The following is an 18,887-nucleotide window of genomic DNA, read 5'->3' as shown; positions in this document are numbered from 1 at the left end:
AAATTAAGAAACTGATGATAATCAAGTTTTATTTCTTTAGCTCAAATATTGATAAATATATAAGTTTCTATAAAAATCTAGTTTTTTTGTTTAACATAAGATTTTTTTCATAAAAATAACGGAATATTACATATTTACATAAATTTCAAATATAAATATTTTAATTATTGCAGTGAAATACTGATACTATTATTCGAAAATTTTCTGAATTGACCATGACTTGAAAAAATGAATGCAATATCAACAAATGAACCTATTATTTTTTCACCATTTTTGTGCAGGTAATACATAAAAAAAATTATTATGTTTTCATTTATGTGCATTTTACACTCACACAAATATATATAACATAATACTTATAATTTTAACAGTAGTTATGGCAATGCCTAAAGCACATCAAATGAAAGATGCAAAATCAAAGATAATCAAATTAAAGATTATCAAATACTATCAAACTGTATAACGACCCAGCAAACATGGTTTGGAGGACCTATAGAGGTCCAGTAGAGGCAACGCTATTGGTCCATTAGCGGCGCGCCGCTTATGGACCAGTTGAGTTTTACTCATCGGTTACTGAGCGGACCAATAGTGGCACAACCCTTGGGCGGTCAGTCAATGGTCCTATAGCGGCATGTGCTATGAATGGTCAGCTAGTGGACTTACAGTGGCACGTGCCGTTAACGGTCAGCCAGTGTATTCATATTGGCAATTTTTTTAAAAATGTAGGCTATATGTAGGGCTCTCTATATATAGGACTTAATTCCTAATATCTAATGTTAAAACGACAGAGAAATCTTGAAGTTTATTATTCAGTTGTTTGGCGTGTCACCAATTTGAGAAGTTAAACTTATTTACTGGTTTTGACAATTAGAAAGGTTAGTTAGATATCAGCCAAGTATGCCTCTAATAGTATGACTTCCACTGAACATTTCTCTCTATTGCAAACTAGTCTCCAAATAACAAAAACTATTTGGGCAATTTGTGTTTATGCAAAATGAGCGGCGCGATTATTAACAACAACATTTTAACGTCACTACACAAGAGAACTTTTTCAAATACAATTTTACTGCATTTATTTCATATTTTAATTGTAAAAATCTCCAAATTTTATTCTTCATTTGAAGATGATTCACTATCGGGAATATCACTAATCGTTGTATTTTGTGTTTTTCTTTCTTTTCGTTGTTTACGACCGCCATCTCTATCGTTCGACCCATGTATATAACGAACAAAAGTATATGTATAATATGTATATATAAGTATATTATCTAAGAAGGAAGTTATTAATCTAAGTTTATATAAGAAAATATAACTTTAATAAGTATATAATCTTTAGATAACAAAACTTTTCATACCTCTTTTTCATTGGCAGCAGTTGTATTTCTTCTTTATTTTAACAGTTTTTTGTGTGTTTTCTTGTTTTGGCTTATCTGATTTTTAATATGAAGTGGTATTGATATTTATTTTTCATTCCTCTTCTAATTTTTAAACTTAAAGCCAACTTTATCTTTTGATTTTCAATAGAAATATTTTTTCCGGTATCTGAGATTTTCACGGAAACTTTTTTAACCAAAAATTCTTTTTGAAATACTTTATTTACTTTTTACTTTTTCTTTTCTTTTCACAATCTTTTCTTTTATAATCTTTTTCGTCCAAACAATGTTCTACTTTTCAATTAAAACTTAATCAGTTTTTATTAAGCTTTTTTATTTTTCTTCGCCGTTAAAAAAACACGTCCGCCATTTGCGAAGACATTGCAAAGATATCATCATGATCAATCATTTACCCAATCCTGGGTAAATGATTGATCATAATGAGGGCCCGTTAAGTAAACTTCCCCAGGGCCTGAATTTTCTCTCGGCGGCTATGACTATAAGTATTACAAACTATATTTTAAATTTATAAATAGATTATAAATTTATAATATAGTTCATAATCCTACAGACAAACAAGTCCGAATACAAGTTTACGAAAGGCAACTATATTTTTTAACTTATTAGTCAATTTTTTTTGTTGCAATTTTTGGTTTTTTAACCGAAAGATTGCAACAGAAAAAATTGACTAAAATGCGAAAAAATATTTTTTTTAAAAGAAATAAAAAGGTAATAAAGCAGATTAATAACAATTGTTTTGTAACCTTTTTATTTCAATATGATACTATTTTTTAAATGTTTTTCTGATTATCTCCATTTGTTGAAAAGTAGTCTGTTGGCACCATATGTATATTATTTTTTAATATTAGTAGTCTTAACAAAACTACTTAGACTTTTTGTAAAATAAACAAGTGCAAAGACTTAAAAAGAAATAGAAAGTGATCATGATCACAATAATAAGTTAGCTAAAGACCATTCACTTACTTTGAGCCTCAGTGAAATAACTGATCTAAACTCAGAGTTTGATTCTGACATTGACACAAACAAACCTCTATTTAGTACAGAAATGAGTTTGAGTTTGAAAACAATATTCATGCTCTTAAAAGAAACCGAATTTACCGGAATTTGCTGCAGACACTGAGTTGCAGCTAGTTGGCTTATAGAGAGTCAATGTAGCAGAGAGCATGCAGAAAGTTTGCTCGTTTGTGAAAACTCAACTACATTAATTGTTTCATTAATACATATAAGATTGCTTTAAAGTTAAAATGTACAAAGTTTTGACACTGGACTTTGTTGTTCAATAGTTATGATAAGATCATTTATAATGCCTTTTAATTATTATTTAATTTATTATTATATTTTGTTATAAAGAGTTTTTATTTATTGCTTCTAAAATTTAGGATTATTTAATCAATCTCGTCATACAATCAATCAATCTTGTCATATCAGATTAACGAGTTATGCTCAAAATATATTTCTTTAGAGAACTTTGTGAATCTATGATATGATAGATTGCTACTTGATATAATAGTTGCATTTTTTATGTGTTTTTTCATGATAAGACTGTTTCATCAAATAAAAACATAAAAATACAATCTTTATGCGAAATCAAAATTAAATCATGAAAAGCAAACAAAATTATATTCGACATCAGTGCAAAATCATTAAACTGTTAGACAAATAATTATAAAATTATAAGACAAAAAATTACACACTTATATAAAAAAATTTATAAAAATTATGTAATGTAGATCTACTCAAATCTTTAATGAATTGTAAATTGCTGATTTATAAATCATGGGTATTCAACCATTCGTGTCGACAGTATTTACTTTGCACCACGTTTTCAGCTTGAATACCTCGTCTAAAATAAATTTAATTCAGAGAAAACAATGCATATAAAGGTAGGGATATCAACATCAATGTCCAAAACCAGCAAAATGGATGCAACCTTTTTAAATGCTGCAATCATCAAAACATATTTCCTCGTTCGCAAATCGTTTTTTTTAACATTTTCCTCATATGAGTTTTATCAATTGATTTAATAGTATATAACGTGAGTATCATAAACAAGAAAAAAAAATCAAATTCCATTATTATTTACTTAAATAAATTTTTTCTGGGCTAGTTGGCTACAGGGCTAAGTTGACAAACTGCGTTTAACTTTGGACATTTCTACCAGAAATTTCCAAAATTCACATGGAACCTTCCCACATAACTAATTCATCTTTCAGTGTTGCATCAGGGCTATAAGCGTATGAGCATAGAAGTTATAGCAACTTTGGTGTTTTTTTACTAATTTTGTAACTTTTGTAGCTTTTTCAAATTTAAAAAGCAATAGTATTAGCTACAAGTAAACTCGAATAGATGTAGGTGGTTTACTCTAGCCAGTCACATTTTGTATTTCTCAATATTTCGCATTTTTGAGGATTTATAAGCCATTTTGTGAGCAAAAAGCTTTTGGGGTTAGTTGGCACAATGATCGCCTGGCAACATGTGCCAACTTACAACTTTTTGAATTAGCCGTAAATTCACTTAAGCTATATAACAATACAGATCTACAGAAATGAGAAATTATAAAAGAAAAGTAGACAGGCCTGTAAATTCTAAAAATGTTACAAAAAATGCTGTTGATGCTATTTTTATAGATGAAAAGTCTACTCAATCGACTTAAGGACAATAAAAGTTAATTTCAAAAAATATTGTTGGATAAAAATTATCAAGAGTTTTCATTTAAAAGATGCACGTGAAATAGATGCTTAATGTTGCTAAATTATTCTCTTCTTATATGGTGTGCCAACTTACCATGAGAGTATAGGCAACTTACCCTGGCCCAGGGTAAGTTGGCACATATTTTTTTCTTTTTTGGAGGCCCTTTTCAGGCCACTAATTTTTTTTTTTTTTTTTTTTCAATGTTTGACACTTGAACATGCTTGCCAAGTTCATATTCTCTTGAACTGCAATTTGATATCCACAAAAATGTTCACTCAGAAATGCACAGAGCTCAAAAACTAAAACTGTAGCCGACTATCCCTGGTCTCCCCTACAGACTTTTAGAGTGGAGAAACCATTAGTTCAGCTATGAGTTATATTTCAAGTGCTTTAATTAATTAAATACAATTGGAACATGCCCAGTGCAATGCAATTACAAGCAGAACAAATTCATTTGAAATATTTGGACAGAGTTTTGTATTTATTTTCACTGAGCAAGATACAGATGATGCTAATTAATAAAAAGACTTAAACTGAGTTTTCAGTCTAATTGTTTCTAGTCTTTTTATGATATCTTGCAATATTTAGATTAGGCTAAACTATGCAAACCAATTATCATGCATTAGACATACCAAATATCAAATATTTTGCATTTAGGCTGATCTTTGAGACTTTGAATATATGCTTTAATATAAATTGTAATATTTTGGTATTAGATCAGTCTACATTTTAGTAATAAAGCAGCACCCTTTCACAACATTGAATCATACATTAACAACAATATAAGAAGTTGTAAAACAATAAGAAATCAATTTTAGCATAAGAGTTTTTTTATTGACAAAATTTCTCTCTTGATATTTTTGACAAAACTTTTTTAATTCTTAAATTATTTTCCTTATTTTTTAATTAATTAATATTACAGTGTGTCCAGAAAGTTTATGCGAACGCAACTTTTTTAAGACACTGGTCTAATTTTTTAATGATAAAATTGTCAAAGCAAAAGATTTTTTAAAAATCTTTTTTTACTAATTAGAATTGGGGAATAAATGATCATTAAGTTTAAGAAATTGTGTTATTTTTTATTTATTTAATCTATCAGACTTCCATTTTCTCTGAAAATGATAATACTTGTTATTTACTAACTATGTAATACCCTACCAAATATGTTTTTATGAAGTATTAAATAATTTTTGAAATAATCAATGCCAAATCTGATCTGGTAAAATTTAGACCAGATGGCAAAAAAAGTATCTCTGAGAGATACTTTTCTTGCCATCTGGTCTAAATTTTACCAGATCAGATTTAGATCAGATTTGGCATTGATTAAGAGTTAAATAGCAAATTGTTGCTTTAAATAGACAAGGAAACCAAAACTAGTCTATGCATCAGAGAGCTGCATTCGAAATACATTAAAAGTTTAAATAAAACTAAGACTGTCAAAATATCTCCAAGGTCTAGTAGGCCTTTAAAGTTAACTGAAAGAGACAAAAATGTCATTTTTTTGCAGGATTTGATTAAATCCAAGGATAAGCATTTGTAATTTTTGGTCTCAGGTAAAATTTAGTGATGAAGCTAATTTTGAGGTACTAAATCACAAAGGAAAGGTGTATGTTAAAAGATACAAGCATGAGAAGTATTCATCTCGCTATGTTTTACCAAGCTTACAAGGAGCTGGAGTTTCAGCTGAAGTATGAGAATGTACACAGAGATTTGGGCAGAATTGCCAAAAGATTATTGAATGAGATTGATTGAATCTATGCCTCCTTAAAGTTTTTTTGAGTAAATTCAATTTGTTTGAACTTAATTGCCAGTTTTTTAAAACCAATTTAATAGTTATAAAGTTATAAAGTTACATCTTGCTCTTGTATTTTTATATATATAATTTTACAAAATTCCATAGCAAAATTTTTTTGGTTTGTTAATTAAAGCTTACTTCTGGAAACATTGTACATTACAGATCATTACCTATGTTGCAATTGTCATTAGATTACAGTAGCTCTAACTATAATATGTATAAGAAAAATTTTACCTTAAATAGCGACATCTATGTTCCCAAATTCTTTTTGTGGCATCTGAAATATCTCTAGTGTCTTTTGAACTCCACAATCTTTCTGCAACTGAAAGACCACGTGCCCTAAACAAGAACAATAATAAATGACATAATACAAAAATACATCAGAAATAATTGTATCATTTACATTTGTGTTACTTAAGTTAATATAAAGCATTGGTGTTTAGCTTTTCCATTATTAACGAATTAAGAACCAACTTCTATATTAATCCTTCGAACTTACATTAATTTATATTTATATATTCAAATTTATAAAGCTCTATAAAAATATTTCAAAAGAAAAACCACATTCCTTCTATAATTTGTTTTAACACATAAAAAATACTGCACAACGGTGTTATATAATCTGTTAAATCTATTTTCAAAAGTACCAAACAAATTTATGAATGAACAAAACTTTGTTAATAACTTTTAGCGTTTTAAACCCATAAAAACCTATTTTTTAAAAACATTGTAAAATTTGATTTTTATTAAGACAGTTGATTTTGTTAAGATTTTTGTTTAGAAGTTTATTTGTTACTATTCTTAAGTAGCAAAAAAAACCAAATACACATGTTTAATTTATATTATTATCATTTAATTCAAATTTAACATAAAAAATCAATAAAGAAAAGTAACCATGTCCTAGCAATAAGGTTGGTTCCATCAACCCATTCTCCCCACATGCAGGCAGTACCACCAATCACCAAATTTTTCTGAGCATCTGTACCACTAAAATCTTGAGGATCAGCATTGTAGTACTAATGCAAAAAGTAAGAAATATCATTTATGAAATCTGTACTTTTAGTTCATGTTGGTTAAATATAAATTACTTACTGTTGGCCAATCTGGACCATATGAGATATAATTCAAGTACCATGGTGATGAAAGAATCACACGATAGCCTAGGTTTGTTATGCGAGCCATTTCATTTTGCCAACCACCTATCCATACATTTACTACTGTATCTGCCTGAACCTGAAGACAAATAATTACTGTATATGATAAAACTTATTACTAATCACAATTCATCACACCAAGCTGATATTTCAACAGGAAATATATCTAAAATAAATATGTATGTCCCCCTTCTATTTACTAATTTTCAAAATTTTAATAGAAAATAAAAATATTAAAATTTTGCAAATTATTGAATAGAAGGGGGACATACATATTTATTTGTTTGTTTTGTTTTAGAGATACAAAAAAAAAAAAAAAAAATCTTTACGTAAAAACATAATTCAAAATATTTTTTAAAATAACAAGTTTGCGACTAAATTTTATAACTATAAAATATTGTATGTAATATTAGTTTATATAATTATTGTAATCATTATGTCAATATTTTAATAAAATCATTTATTATACAACAAGTAAGTTTATGTATAAATAAACTTGTTGTATAATAAACTATTGTTACAAAAAGTGTAAGCATCAATTAAAAAAAACTTTTTGATTTAAAATTATACCTTGACTTGATTGTCGACAACCTCTTGCCAGATTACATAGTGTTTGCCAAGTTTTCCAACTATATCTAGTAATCTACAATATCAGAATGGATCAGTGAACAAATTGTAATGGATAATGATATTAGAAGCGATGCGCAAATCATAATTAGAAAAACAAAGTAGTGTGCAAATCATAATTAGGCAAATATTTTTTGTGGTTCTTTTTAATGTACCTCTGGTACCACAACACCCTAAGTCTTTAGAGACCATTAGACATGCAGAATATGGAGCCTTTGCAACTCTTAGAAAATTGTATCACATTTTAAAAAATATTGTAATATTGTATATTTCAAAAGAAGAAATGCAAGAAATTATTAATACTTTGGCAAATCAGTATGACAATCATAGGAACCCAATCTTTTCATCAGTATATACTACTATCTACATGTATTCTCGCAAACAAAAGGTTAGGAGTGAAACAGATAATTTAGTATTTGAGGTCAGTAAGAAAAAAATTGGTGAATTGGAATTGTCAAAAAATGTGATTAATAGAAAAAAAAATTTAGATTTTTTTCTTGCACCCTTGCAGTCTTTTAATTAGCCAGTTTAGTTACAAATATATTATACATATAAATCATTATCTTGCCATCAAAACATATTAAAATTAATAATAATTTTTGCCTTTTGACAAAACTGTGTAAAATCTTGCTTAACCAAAAATAAAAATACTTTGCAAATAACCTAATAACTTTTTAATCAAAAAGGTTTTTAACCATTAAAAGATTAACCAAAGAAAATGATCCAAAAAAGAATCTTATTCTAAATGCATAATTTTATTACTTTTGAATAATTATATCAACAGATTTTGATTTGATGTTTTTTTAAATAGTATATCAGATATATATGGTGATCTTAAAAATATCTTAAGAACTGCTTTAAATGTCCAAATTTCTCCAGGAAAACTTTTTCATTTAAATCCTCAACTGTATAAATTTTCAACAAAATTAAAGAAGCTAGACAGCTTCATTTAGTTGAAATGGAATTATCTAAAAGCTTATTTTTAGCATTATGCATAACCTAAACAACAATTTATAAACTTTTCTTAGAATGTTAATGAAATTAACTTTAAAAACTAACCTTTGTTCATAATATTGCTCAAGTAAAGAATAATTCTTGCCCATGCCATTGTCAACCATCCATGCAGATATGTTTGGATTACTTCTCCTACATTTATTTATCAGTATTAAGTAAGATATATTAATAAAAAAAAATTTTTTATCTAAAAAAAACAAAAATTCATGGAAATACAGTTGAAGGTTTTTAATCTAGTCTTATGAAAAACTAGTTGTGGTGATTTACAATCTTGTTTTAATTACACTTAGTCATTTTGTTAATCGTAAGTATAATATTGCTTATAATATTGTCCTACCCTACTATACATAAGGGCATCTTATTTTAAGAATAGGAGGGACACTGTATTCTAACCTAAAATGCAGCAGAATTCAACAGAATTGAAATTTTCATAACAAAAGTGTGCTAATTCCCTATATCAATACAGTAAGATATAAATACAGGAGTTCTGCTTTATTCTATAGTAAGGCTAGAAAGTTACAAGAAACAAAAGTGTTATGGACATAATATCTTAATTTTTAAGCATTTCTTTCTTTTTTTTTTTTTAATGTTTCTTTCTTTCATTTTTTCCAAAAACTGATACTTGTTCTTTTTGTGAGATTCAAAAAAAATCTGATAAGGAAAACCACTAAATACAGAATTAAAAGAATTTGCTAAATATTGTCTGCACATAAAAAGTACTTAAAACTTATTAAAGAGAAAGATGAAAAAAACATCAAAATATGTATTGATATGTAGCAAACCCAACCAATCTCTAAGTTAATTGTTAGTCTTGTTTTTTTCTGCATTTTTAATACTTACATTGTTAAAGAAAAGGAGACAATTTTTCGATAATGACTAATCTTCCTTTAAAGCCTTAAGAGATTTTCGTATTTGCATCATTTTCAACATACACTGGTGCTTCTTACAACATTCAAACAAAAAACCACCATTGTTAGGTGAAATATGAAATTGAATGTGAAAAATATTGAGACGTGAAAAATGTTTAACATTCAAGACTAATGAAGTTTTCAAACACAAAACTCTGTTTTTTCAACTGTGAGTTATAGTCTTTGTATAATATATCACTTTTAAAATATTACTTAAAATATTAAAGAGGTTGAAGTAGGATGATAGGAAAAAGGTAACACAATATATTGTAAAAAGATATTTTGTAATATATTCTTCGGTCTAAAAATGTATATTTTGTAATCTATTCTTCAGTCTAAAAATGTTTATTTTTAAATATATATACAAACATTAGTAACTTATGACCTCAGATAAAGATTCCATTTTATACTTCATGTTTTTTTTACTCATTCTTAAAACTATTATTCCCTGGTAAACACATTTAACACATAAAAATCTTAAAAAGATTTCTTTTACAGACTCGCATTTCAATTTTTTAAGATCAAATGTTCATATTCAAGTGTAAAAAAAAAAAAACATTCAAATCAAAGTATTTGTAATACTTTTAAAAGGGACTTTTTTGTCACATTTTAAAGTGATATTTTTAGGTAAAAAATGACAAAACCTTTTGATAAATACTATAATACCTAATGTACTATGCAATAAGACTATTGACTTTGAATTTCTAAGAATGCATTGATAGATTAAAGTTAACAGACATTTTCACAATGGTAGAATTCCATCTTTATAGGTGTTTAATTAGAGTAATAGTAGCAATAAAGGTAAACTCCAATTAATCAATAGGGCCTTAGTTTAAATAGAATAAGAGGGGCTAATTTATTTAAAGGGTGATCAAAGTCCTATGATCAAAGTCAAAGTCCTATGGGTAACCTTCACGCACAAACAGACATAGACACAGACAAATACAGAAACATGTGTGTCTGAGAGCAAAGAAAGAGAACAAAGTTCTATGGCTAACCTTTATAAGATGTTTACAGTGATTTACTTACAACAGTTTATATGTTTTGTTGATTTTGTCATGCTCTTTGTGTTATTTATTAATAATAAATTGTATTGCTAATTAGTTCTTTAGTTAGTGATAAACTTTATTAAAAATTTACATAAAAAAGCAACTTTACCAACAGTCAAAACTGACTTCATCTCCTCCCATGTGAATATACTGGTCAGGAAAAACATTACCAACTTCAGAGAAAAATTCTTCCAAGAACTGATAATTTGATTCTATAGTTGGATTTATTGGGCCAAAGTTTCTGAAAAAAAATTATTCATCTCAGTTTATTTAAGTATAACTTAAAAAATTAAATCTCTTCTTCAAGTAGTTGTCCTAGAAACTCACCCATTGGGTTTATCACTGCTATAACATGGTGTCAATAAATCTTTAATACTAAACCAAGACTCTGTATGACCCTGAAAAGAAAAGGTCTGATATTAATGATCTGTTAGAAATTCTTTTTTCTGGTTTATAAAAAGGCTATGCTCATTAACCTTTTAACAAAAATAGCCATTTATACGAAGAAATACTGTTTATATGAAGAAATACTGTTTATATGGCAAAACTTTCAGATGAAGAAAAAAAATCCTTAAAAAGTATTAAATAGCAAAAGTAATCAAAATAAATGTTTTTTAATAAATGAATGTTTTTATAGTAAATATAATAAACCATGTGGAGATGTTTTTTGGAACTTAGCTGGAGTAAAAGCTTGAAAAAAGAAGCTTTAGCTACATATCACTAACATTTAAACATTTTTTGTTAAGTTAAAAAGAATCCCTCTATTTTGCAACGCTTTATTTGTTACTTAGATGATAACTTCTAAACTTAACAATTTCTTACACAGAGGGTATGTAAAATCAAAGTAATGTGTCATACTGGTGTATCAAATTCTGGAAGAACTCTAATTCCACGCAACCTAGCATATTCAATAACATTTTGAACATCTTCAGGTGTGTAAATGTGTGTTTTGTTATTGTATGCTCCCTAAACACAAAGGTTAAAAAATAATTTAAAATGAACAAACACACTAAAACATAAAAATTTTTAAAAATACCATTGCTGTTAATTCATTCAATATACCTGTAAATGAAGACTTGGGAAGGATTTGCTAACATAAGGAAATGATTGATCATCTACTATATGCCAATGAAAGACATTATACTTGCTATAAGCTAAGGCATCCTGAAAAATATCATTTAGAAAAAAAATTACAAAATTATGTGATATAAACTGCCAAAAAAATGTGGAATTCATTTATAAAAACTCTGTGAATACTCACAAAAAGTTTCAACTCACCAAGAATTGGTAAATAATTTTAAGAGAAACATAATGACGTGAAGTATCAATCAAAAAACCACGATGATTAAAGCGAGGTGAATCAACTATTTCATTTTGTTGAACAAAATACTGAAAAAAAAATGTAACAATTCAAAAGGTAAAATATAGTAACTTTTAGCTTTCTTCCCAAAACATAAAAGTATTAAAAATGAGAAAAACTTACATTTCCACTGGCATTCTGAAAGACAACTTGACTAAATGTTTCTAGACCTATGAAAACAGAGGAAAATTTTCATAAACATACGAATGCCTAAAATAATGACCAAACTTTGACAGCTGATTCAGTTGAATAAGCAAAGATTGATTTTGTCCAATGGTTTTTTAAATAATATTCATAACATTTGTTTACAGATTGATGGTTGTTTGGCCTTCTTCTTCAAAAACATTTTGTACTTTTTTAATTTCTTAAAAAAGAAGAGCTGCTGTAATCAACATCTTTCAACTAAATATTTGATTTGTAATTCCTTTTTTTTTAAAAAAAATTAGAGATAGGGGAATAAAAAATTATCCAAAAAACATTTTCTAAAGTAATTAATGCTTTAAATATTTAAACCAATTTTTTGAATCTTACACCACAATGACAAGTGCACTAATGACAAGTGCACTGATGACAAGTGCACTGATGACAAACCCATCAAATGCTTTTTTTAGGTTACAAAATTAAGGTTAAATATCATTTTTAAAATTCTAAAACTGATTACACATTAAAATAAAAATCAAGTAGTTATAACAGTTAAAAATGATAACAAAAAGTGGACTATTTGACCACTACTGTATATGCAAGCACATACGTTACTCATAGAAACTAACATAAAGGAAGTTAAGGGCAGTGCATCAAGAAATCTGTTAAGTATGGATTTCACAAATTTACAATGCTTGAATGCTTTGATGAAAAAAACAGCAATAATTTCAATAAAGTCTTATTAGATTTAATCTAAGATGCCTAATACATGTAACCTATTCTATACCATAAAATACAAACAAAGTGAAGGGAGAGGGAGGGTTCTTTTAGTAGTCACTAGGAAATGAACAATAATACCAATCAACAAAACATACTCAAACTAATAAGTGCTATTCAAGTTAATATTTTACGCATACAAAGTAATATTATTACCTCTTAATGCTCCCCAAACAGTGTTGGCAGATAAGACTGAAATTCCTGCCTTTACAACCAAGGTATCTAAAATAGAAGTATTTTTTCTCAGCCACTAAGTATTACATACCTTTTATATAGATGATTTAGATATTTGTCTTCTAAATATAGCTAAAGTAAACTTACATGATTCATCAGTCTCAAGGTTGATTGGTTCTATTGGTTTGCTTACAGTTATAAACAAACTTGTCACTAAGTTTAAACTTGGTTCAGCTGCCATGAAGGGATCAGGAAATGTTATAGACTTGTAACGTGCTACAGCTGCAGTTAGCACATCTGATTGTTGAGACTCAGATATGTTAAAGCTAAAATTATTACAGGATAAAAATAATACTTTGTAATTTCACTTTAGTAAACTTTTATAAACAACTTGATTTGCTAGTAAACATTTAAAAGATTATTTGAAGTTTTTTTAATTAAAACTTTTGATCTCTATGATTATTTATAAAATTTGATGCAACTTAAATTAAAACACAGACAACAAAAAACATAGATGAGAATAAAATTCAAGCTGATGAAAAATTCAAAGCAATAAAATTTTAAAATAACCACCTAAAATTTTCAGGGCTAATAGCAAAATATAAATTAGTTCTACTTTCATGCTGAGGTTTTGGCCATACTGAACCATATACATAATCCTCATGTGAAAATGCTTCAAAATGATTTGCTGCTCCATTAAAAAGACCACGTGGATCTGATAATGTAGGTTTCCCACATTCCACAGAAAACAAAACCCCCAAAAGCAACCAAATATTTAACATGCTGTCTAAACAATCAGAAAATGTAAAAAAATAAGAAAAAAAAAAAATGCATTAAATTTTTTTTTCTTCTTCCAGTTTATATAGCCACATTTTAGATTTCATATATTTTAGTTAATTTGCTTAGAGACAAAGTAACTTAGAGACTACTGTCAAAAATATTATTTATAGTCTAAACCCTCTTGGTTTAGACAATGTTAATATAAATTCTAAAAATATATTTAAGAAAAGTAGCTATGGAAAAAAAAAGCTAAAAATCATTTTTGGAAATAATTACATGTATATATATATATATATATATATATATATATATATATATATATATATATATATATATATATATATATATATGTATATATATATATATATATATATATATATATATACACACACACAGTGGGCAAAATAATTGTCCATACATAATGAAAAGTATCTATATTTGATCAAAACAACATTTAAAAGTATATAGATAGTTGTAATTAAGAGTTTTTAAAGAAATATTATAATAATAAAGTAATTTTAAATGTATTAGTTAAAAATATATTAATATATGAAAAGTTATACAAGTTTATTTGAAAAGAGTTAAAAGTTTAAACAAAAAAATTGTCTGTACACTATGTTAATTTTTAAATTAAAATTAGTTAAAATTAAATTAATATCTTGTTGGACCACCATCAGCTTCAATAACTGCTCTACAACAATTTTTCATTGATGAGACGAGTTTAGATTTCTTGATTAATTGATGACCAAACATCTAAAACCAATTCTTTGAGCTCGTTTTTATTCTTTGGAGCTCGATCTTTCATTCTTTTTTCCACCACCGACCATAAATGTTCTATAGGGTTCTAATCGGGCGATTGTGCAACCCAATCCAACACGTTAATGTCATTTGCAGCAAGATATCTGGTTACAGATCCAGCTTTGTGCTTTGGATTGTTGTCATGATGGAATATAAATTCCGTTTCAAGTCCTAATTTTTCTGCCGAAGCCACCAAATTCCGTTTTAATATGGATCTATATAAGTGTTGATCCATTTTCTCATCAACAAATTCAATTTTGCCAACACCGGACGCACTCATGCAGCCACAAACCATAACATTTCCACCACAAAATTTAAATGTTGCCTTCAAACACTTCACATTATATTCTTCTCCGACTCTTCTATAAACTTTTGCACCACCATCAGCTCCATATAAATTAAATTTACTCTCGTCTGACCAAATAATCATATTCCAGAATGTATCATCCTTCAGAACATGTTCCTTTGCCCACTGCAACCAATTTCTCTTGTTCACTATGCTGATGAATGGTTTTCTCAGAGGCGTCCGTGCAAAAATATTGGCTTCATGCAGTCTGTTCCTAATTGTTTGTGGCGATAATTTAATATTTAATTCATTTTCCAGCTCTTTTGATACTTCTACTGCATTTTTTCTTCTATTCTGCTCGATTTTCCCAACTATGCATCTGTCAACTCTTGGCGTTGTTGATCTTTTTCTGCCTCAAGCACCATTATTTGCCACTAATCTTGTTTTTAAATACTTTTCCCATATATATTGAACAGAGCTTGGTGGTATTTTCAACATTTTTGCAACTTTTCTAATTGATAATCCATTTTCCCTATCAAAAATTACTTGTTTACGTAAGTCAATACTATATTCTTTTCTTTTTCCTTCCATCAAAGCCACGTAGTTAAGAAAAGGTTTGTTTTTATTTATTATAGCATTATTTAACCTAAAAGTACAAGATATTGATATAAAAATCATTTATAAACAAAAATTTTTTTAACTTTTGAATCAAATATACGGACAATTTTTTGGTTTTAAAATTTTTAAAACTTTTAAATAAGTTAATTATAATTTAAATTGTCAGGAGAAAATTAAAGATGGTGTATCGTTTTTATTTGTTTTCTTGTGCGCTATGTATTGGTTTAATTTATTTTTTTCTATCATTTAAAGTTTTAGAGCTTTTTTCAAAAAACCTTATTTTTCATTAATGTACAAACAATTATTTTGCCCACTGTGTATATATATATATATATATATATATATATATATATATATATATATATATATATATATGTAATATTGTATATGTATGCATATTAAATTAGTCCTTATTTAAGTTTGACTATTTGATTGGATCCCTCACAACTTCATTTGATATATTAAAAATCAAAATATGATAAAAATCAGCAAAAATTTCATTTAAGCTTGAATTGATTTAGGATTTCCTATCAGAAATCAATTTCGTGTGCATATATTACTTTCAATGCAAGATTCTTGTTGTGTCTATAGGTACTAGGTGATACAACAAAAACTTATGATTAGTATCTGATAGACACAAGATGCTGGACATCCAGCTTCTTGTGCCTATAGGTACTAATTTACTTAACTAAGAATTTTCTATAGAATGCATCTAGCAGTTACCAATTATAATGTATAGTTTCTGTTAAGATTATTGAGTACATAAAATGCCAAATCCTCAAAAATCTTTGTCCTAAAATTTATCTTTTTAACAAGTTTTCTGATAAATGATTATTACCAGTTACATGCATTTCAAAAAAAATATTCAGAAACAAAAAATCATGGTATTAAAGAAATTGTCTGAACCTTTTTTTAATGACCACACATGCATGCTTACATCCCATTCCATTCCATCTCATCCCATCCTATCTTTTCCTGTCATGTCATACCCCATCCTATCCCAACCTGTCCCATCCTGTCCTGTTCCATCCCGTCTTGTCCTGTCCTGTTCCATCCCGTCTTGTCCTGTCCTGTTCCATCCTATACTGTCTCGTCACATCCTGTCCTCCCCCATCCCATACATACACATGTATACAGAAAGTGCTAAATATAAGACAAAATAAGAAAAACCTTTAATAGAAAGCTCACAAACAACTAAAAAGTGTAAAAATCGATAGTATACAACAAAATATTTTGTTCCAAGTTATATTAATTTCTAAAAAGATCTTCATGTTTTTCTTGCCAGTCTTTCCACAGGTATCTCAAACTATTTTTTTCATCAACTGTACTGAATATGTAATCAATACTCTTTAATGATAGCTCATAGATATCTTTTTTACTCAAATTAAAACTTTTAGCAGCTATGACATATTCATTAGACAATGTACAATTAAACACTCCCTTATCATCGGTGCAAACTGTTAATGGATGTGCACATTTAAAGAGTGGGAAAAAATGACTATCCTGGTAATTTGTCACAGTTTGTGTGAGATAATTTGAGGTCAGACACACTTCAACAGGAATGTTTTTATTCCTTAAAATTTTATATAAATACTCTGATCCACCACAATCTGGATGAATAAATGTACCATGGCCAATTCGGTCAGGTAAAAAATTTAATAAAGCTTCAGTTTCAGAATCCACTCCAGGTATTTCAGCTAAATGAAATGAAAACTTAAGGTTTGATTCTTTTTTTGCAGCACTTAAAATGTCCAGCAGTGGCATAACATCTCCTTTTTGAGGATTACCAGACAAATCAAGTCCTACTATTATATTTGGATAATGCTTTTGAAAAGCTTGACACAGAGTTATAGTTTCTTTTGCAGATGATAGAGGTTGACTTCGATCAACTGACAGCAGCAGCTTTACTATAATCAGAGAGTCAGATTGCTGGCAACTAATTATTCCATCTATAATAGCCTGTACATATTCATGCTTAGTCATTTTACCATTTACATTCCTTGGTGTGCTTCTTATCTCTAAGTACCTGACATTTTCATTAGAAAAATCCCTTATGACACTTTGAGTTGCAATTTTTATTGCCTCGGGGTGATCTGTTAATTTCTGAATTATTGGAAATACCTTGAATGCATTTTCAATGGATGAGTTTTTAAAAGATGCTAACTCTATTTCCAAGTCAGAAGGGAGATCTTCCTGAGGCCATATATTGGCATGAATTTGCTTCAACTTTAGAATTGTTTTAAAGCTAAGAGAACCGTTTAAATGGGCATGAAGTTCTACTTTTGGTAATGAAAAACAGAAGTCTTCAAGTGATAAATGCATTTTCCTTATACTTTACTGCAGTTTGTAATAAAGACTTACATTGTCTGTAGCGTAGAGGTAGACTTATATTGTCTGTAGCGTTAGCTATAGATAGTAGATTTCCCTTCATTCAGCATTTTAAAAAATTAATTTAACCTACTAATTTGGCACGCTGTTGCTCATCTGCAATATAGCTATCATTACAGTATTTATAATTATCTAGAAACTAGAAACAATTTTTGTACAACTATTGTTTTAAAACAACAAGAATAATTACATCAATGATATAAGATGGCTTTAAATTTCTTTTTGCTCCAGTAATTTTAGATATCAGTCCAACACTTTATGAAGCCAAACTTTCTGAAAAGAGTTGAATGACATAATTTAGCGTTTATTCCCGATTGACAATTTTCTATATTAAAATTGGACGGTTTCTGTGATCTGAAAAATTTAATAATTCTTTTTTATATTACCTATATTGATTTTAATTATACTTTTTGTTCAACGTGAAAAAGTGCATTATAATCAAATACCATGCATTATTTTCTAATTAGAAACTTGGTATAAGAAAAATAAACGACTCTTTTTATATTAAATTTGGAATCACTAACTCAAGTAAGAAAAACCAGGACAGTTTTCTAAAAAATTAACCTAATTCTTTAAGAAAAAGGTGAGTCATATTTATGATTTTGAAGCGTCTTTAAAATAAAGCCATAGGTAGTGAAATTTTACTTTATCATAAATCTTCTACTTATTTTTTGGATGAATTATTTTTTAAATTTCTATTTAATCACACAATGACATAATGGGAGTATGCAGAGCTTAAAAATGAATAATAACTTCAGAAAAAAAATGTCTCACTGATATGCCCGTCGAGAGAGGTGAAAGGGCTACAGGAATTTGCCTCACCCAGCGTGAGGCCCAGGAAGCGTATTGCTACCATGTTATGATGTATGGTGATCAACAAAAGTATTTAATGAATTTGATACTATATCAACTATAGCAACAGCGCCAACATTT

At 28.0% G+C, this 18,887-nt stretch overlaps 3 protein-coding genes across 6 annotated transcripts in view; all 3 read right to left on the bottom strand.

Annotated features, from left to right (window-relative positions):
- Positions 1-18,887, bottom strand: part of LOC149884966 (uncharacterized) — a 748,071-nt gene that overhangs the window by 127,413 nt on the left and 601,771 nt on the right. The gene's annotated exons all lie outside the window — the stretch shown is intronic.
- On the bottom strand, positions 2,899-18,809 carry LOC145186524 (beta-hexosaminidase subunit alpha-like). 4 transcript variants are annotated; one of them, XM_090094925.1, is made up of 17 exons: positions 18,145-18,248; positions 16,473-16,709; positions 13,658-13,871; positions 13,232-13,410; positions 13,067-13,132; positions 12,116-12,162; positions 11,911-12,021; positions 11,695-11,796; positions 11,491-11,598; positions 10,960-11,030; positions 10,742-10,873; positions 8,721-8,807; positions 7,605-7,677; positions 6,973-7,113; positions 6,775-6,896; positions 6,115-6,219; positions 2,899-3,237 (listed from the first exon to the last, which is right to left on the bottom strand). In XM_090094925.1, exons 2-17 carry the CDS (start codon positions 16,513-16,515, stop codon positions 3,162-3,164), a joined length of 1,677 nt encoding a protein of 558 aa, XP_089951051.1. In that variant the 5' UTR covers positions 16,516-16,709; positions 18,145-18,248; the 3' UTR covers positions 2,899-3,161. The 4 variants fall into 4 exon arrangements, with proteins under 4 accessions (XP_089951051.1, XP_089951054.1, XP_089951052.1 ...); XM_090094928.1 differs by lacking the exons at positions 16,473-16,709; positions 18,145-18,248 and adding an exon at positions 18,729-18,809; XM_090094926.1 differs by lacking the exon at positions 16,473-16,709 and having other exon boundaries at positions 18,145-18,276.
- LOC145187082 (N6-Methyl-AMP deaminase-like) lies at positions 16,727-17,921 on the bottom strand. Its single transcript, XM_080063399.2, has one exon. It carries the CDS (start codon positions 17,886-17,888, stop codon positions 16,815-16,817), a length of 1,074 nt encoding a protein of 357 aa, XP_079919525.2. The 5' UTR covers positions 17,889-17,921; the 3' UTR covers positions 16,727-16,814.

Source organism: Hydra viridissima, unplaced genomic scaffold (assembly GCF_058129835.1).
Source record: "Hydra viridissima isolate aposymbiotic clone 2 unplaced genomic scaffold, HvirCarnegie_v1 scaffold_8, whole genome shotgun sequence".
Taxonomy (NCBI): domain Eukaryota; kingdom Metazoa; phylum Cnidaria; class Hydrozoa; order Anthoathecata; family Hydridae; genus Hydra; species Hydra viridissima.
Note: the sequence above shows the minus strand (reverse complement) of the source record. Positions and strands in the feature narration are given on the sequence as shown.

Bases quoted from the DNA above. Each gene is read 5' to 3' on its own strand.
- LOC145187082 (XM_080063399.2), bottom strand. From the start codon at position 17,888: ATGCATTTATCACTTGAAGACTTCTGTTTTTCATTACCAAAAGTAGAA.
- LOC145186524 (XM_090094924.1), bottom strand. From the start codon at position 17,997: ATGAAGGGAAATCTACTATCTATAGCTAACGCTACAGACAATATAAGT. The intron at 12,163-13,066 runs GTAATAATATTA...CTGTTTTCATAG, and splicing joins TGTTTGGGGAGCATTAAGAG to GTCTAGAAACATTTAGTCAA. The intron at 6,897-6,972 runs GTAAGTAATTTA...TTTTTGCATTAG, and splicing joins ATGGTCCAGATTGGCCAACA to TACTACAATGCTGATCCTCA.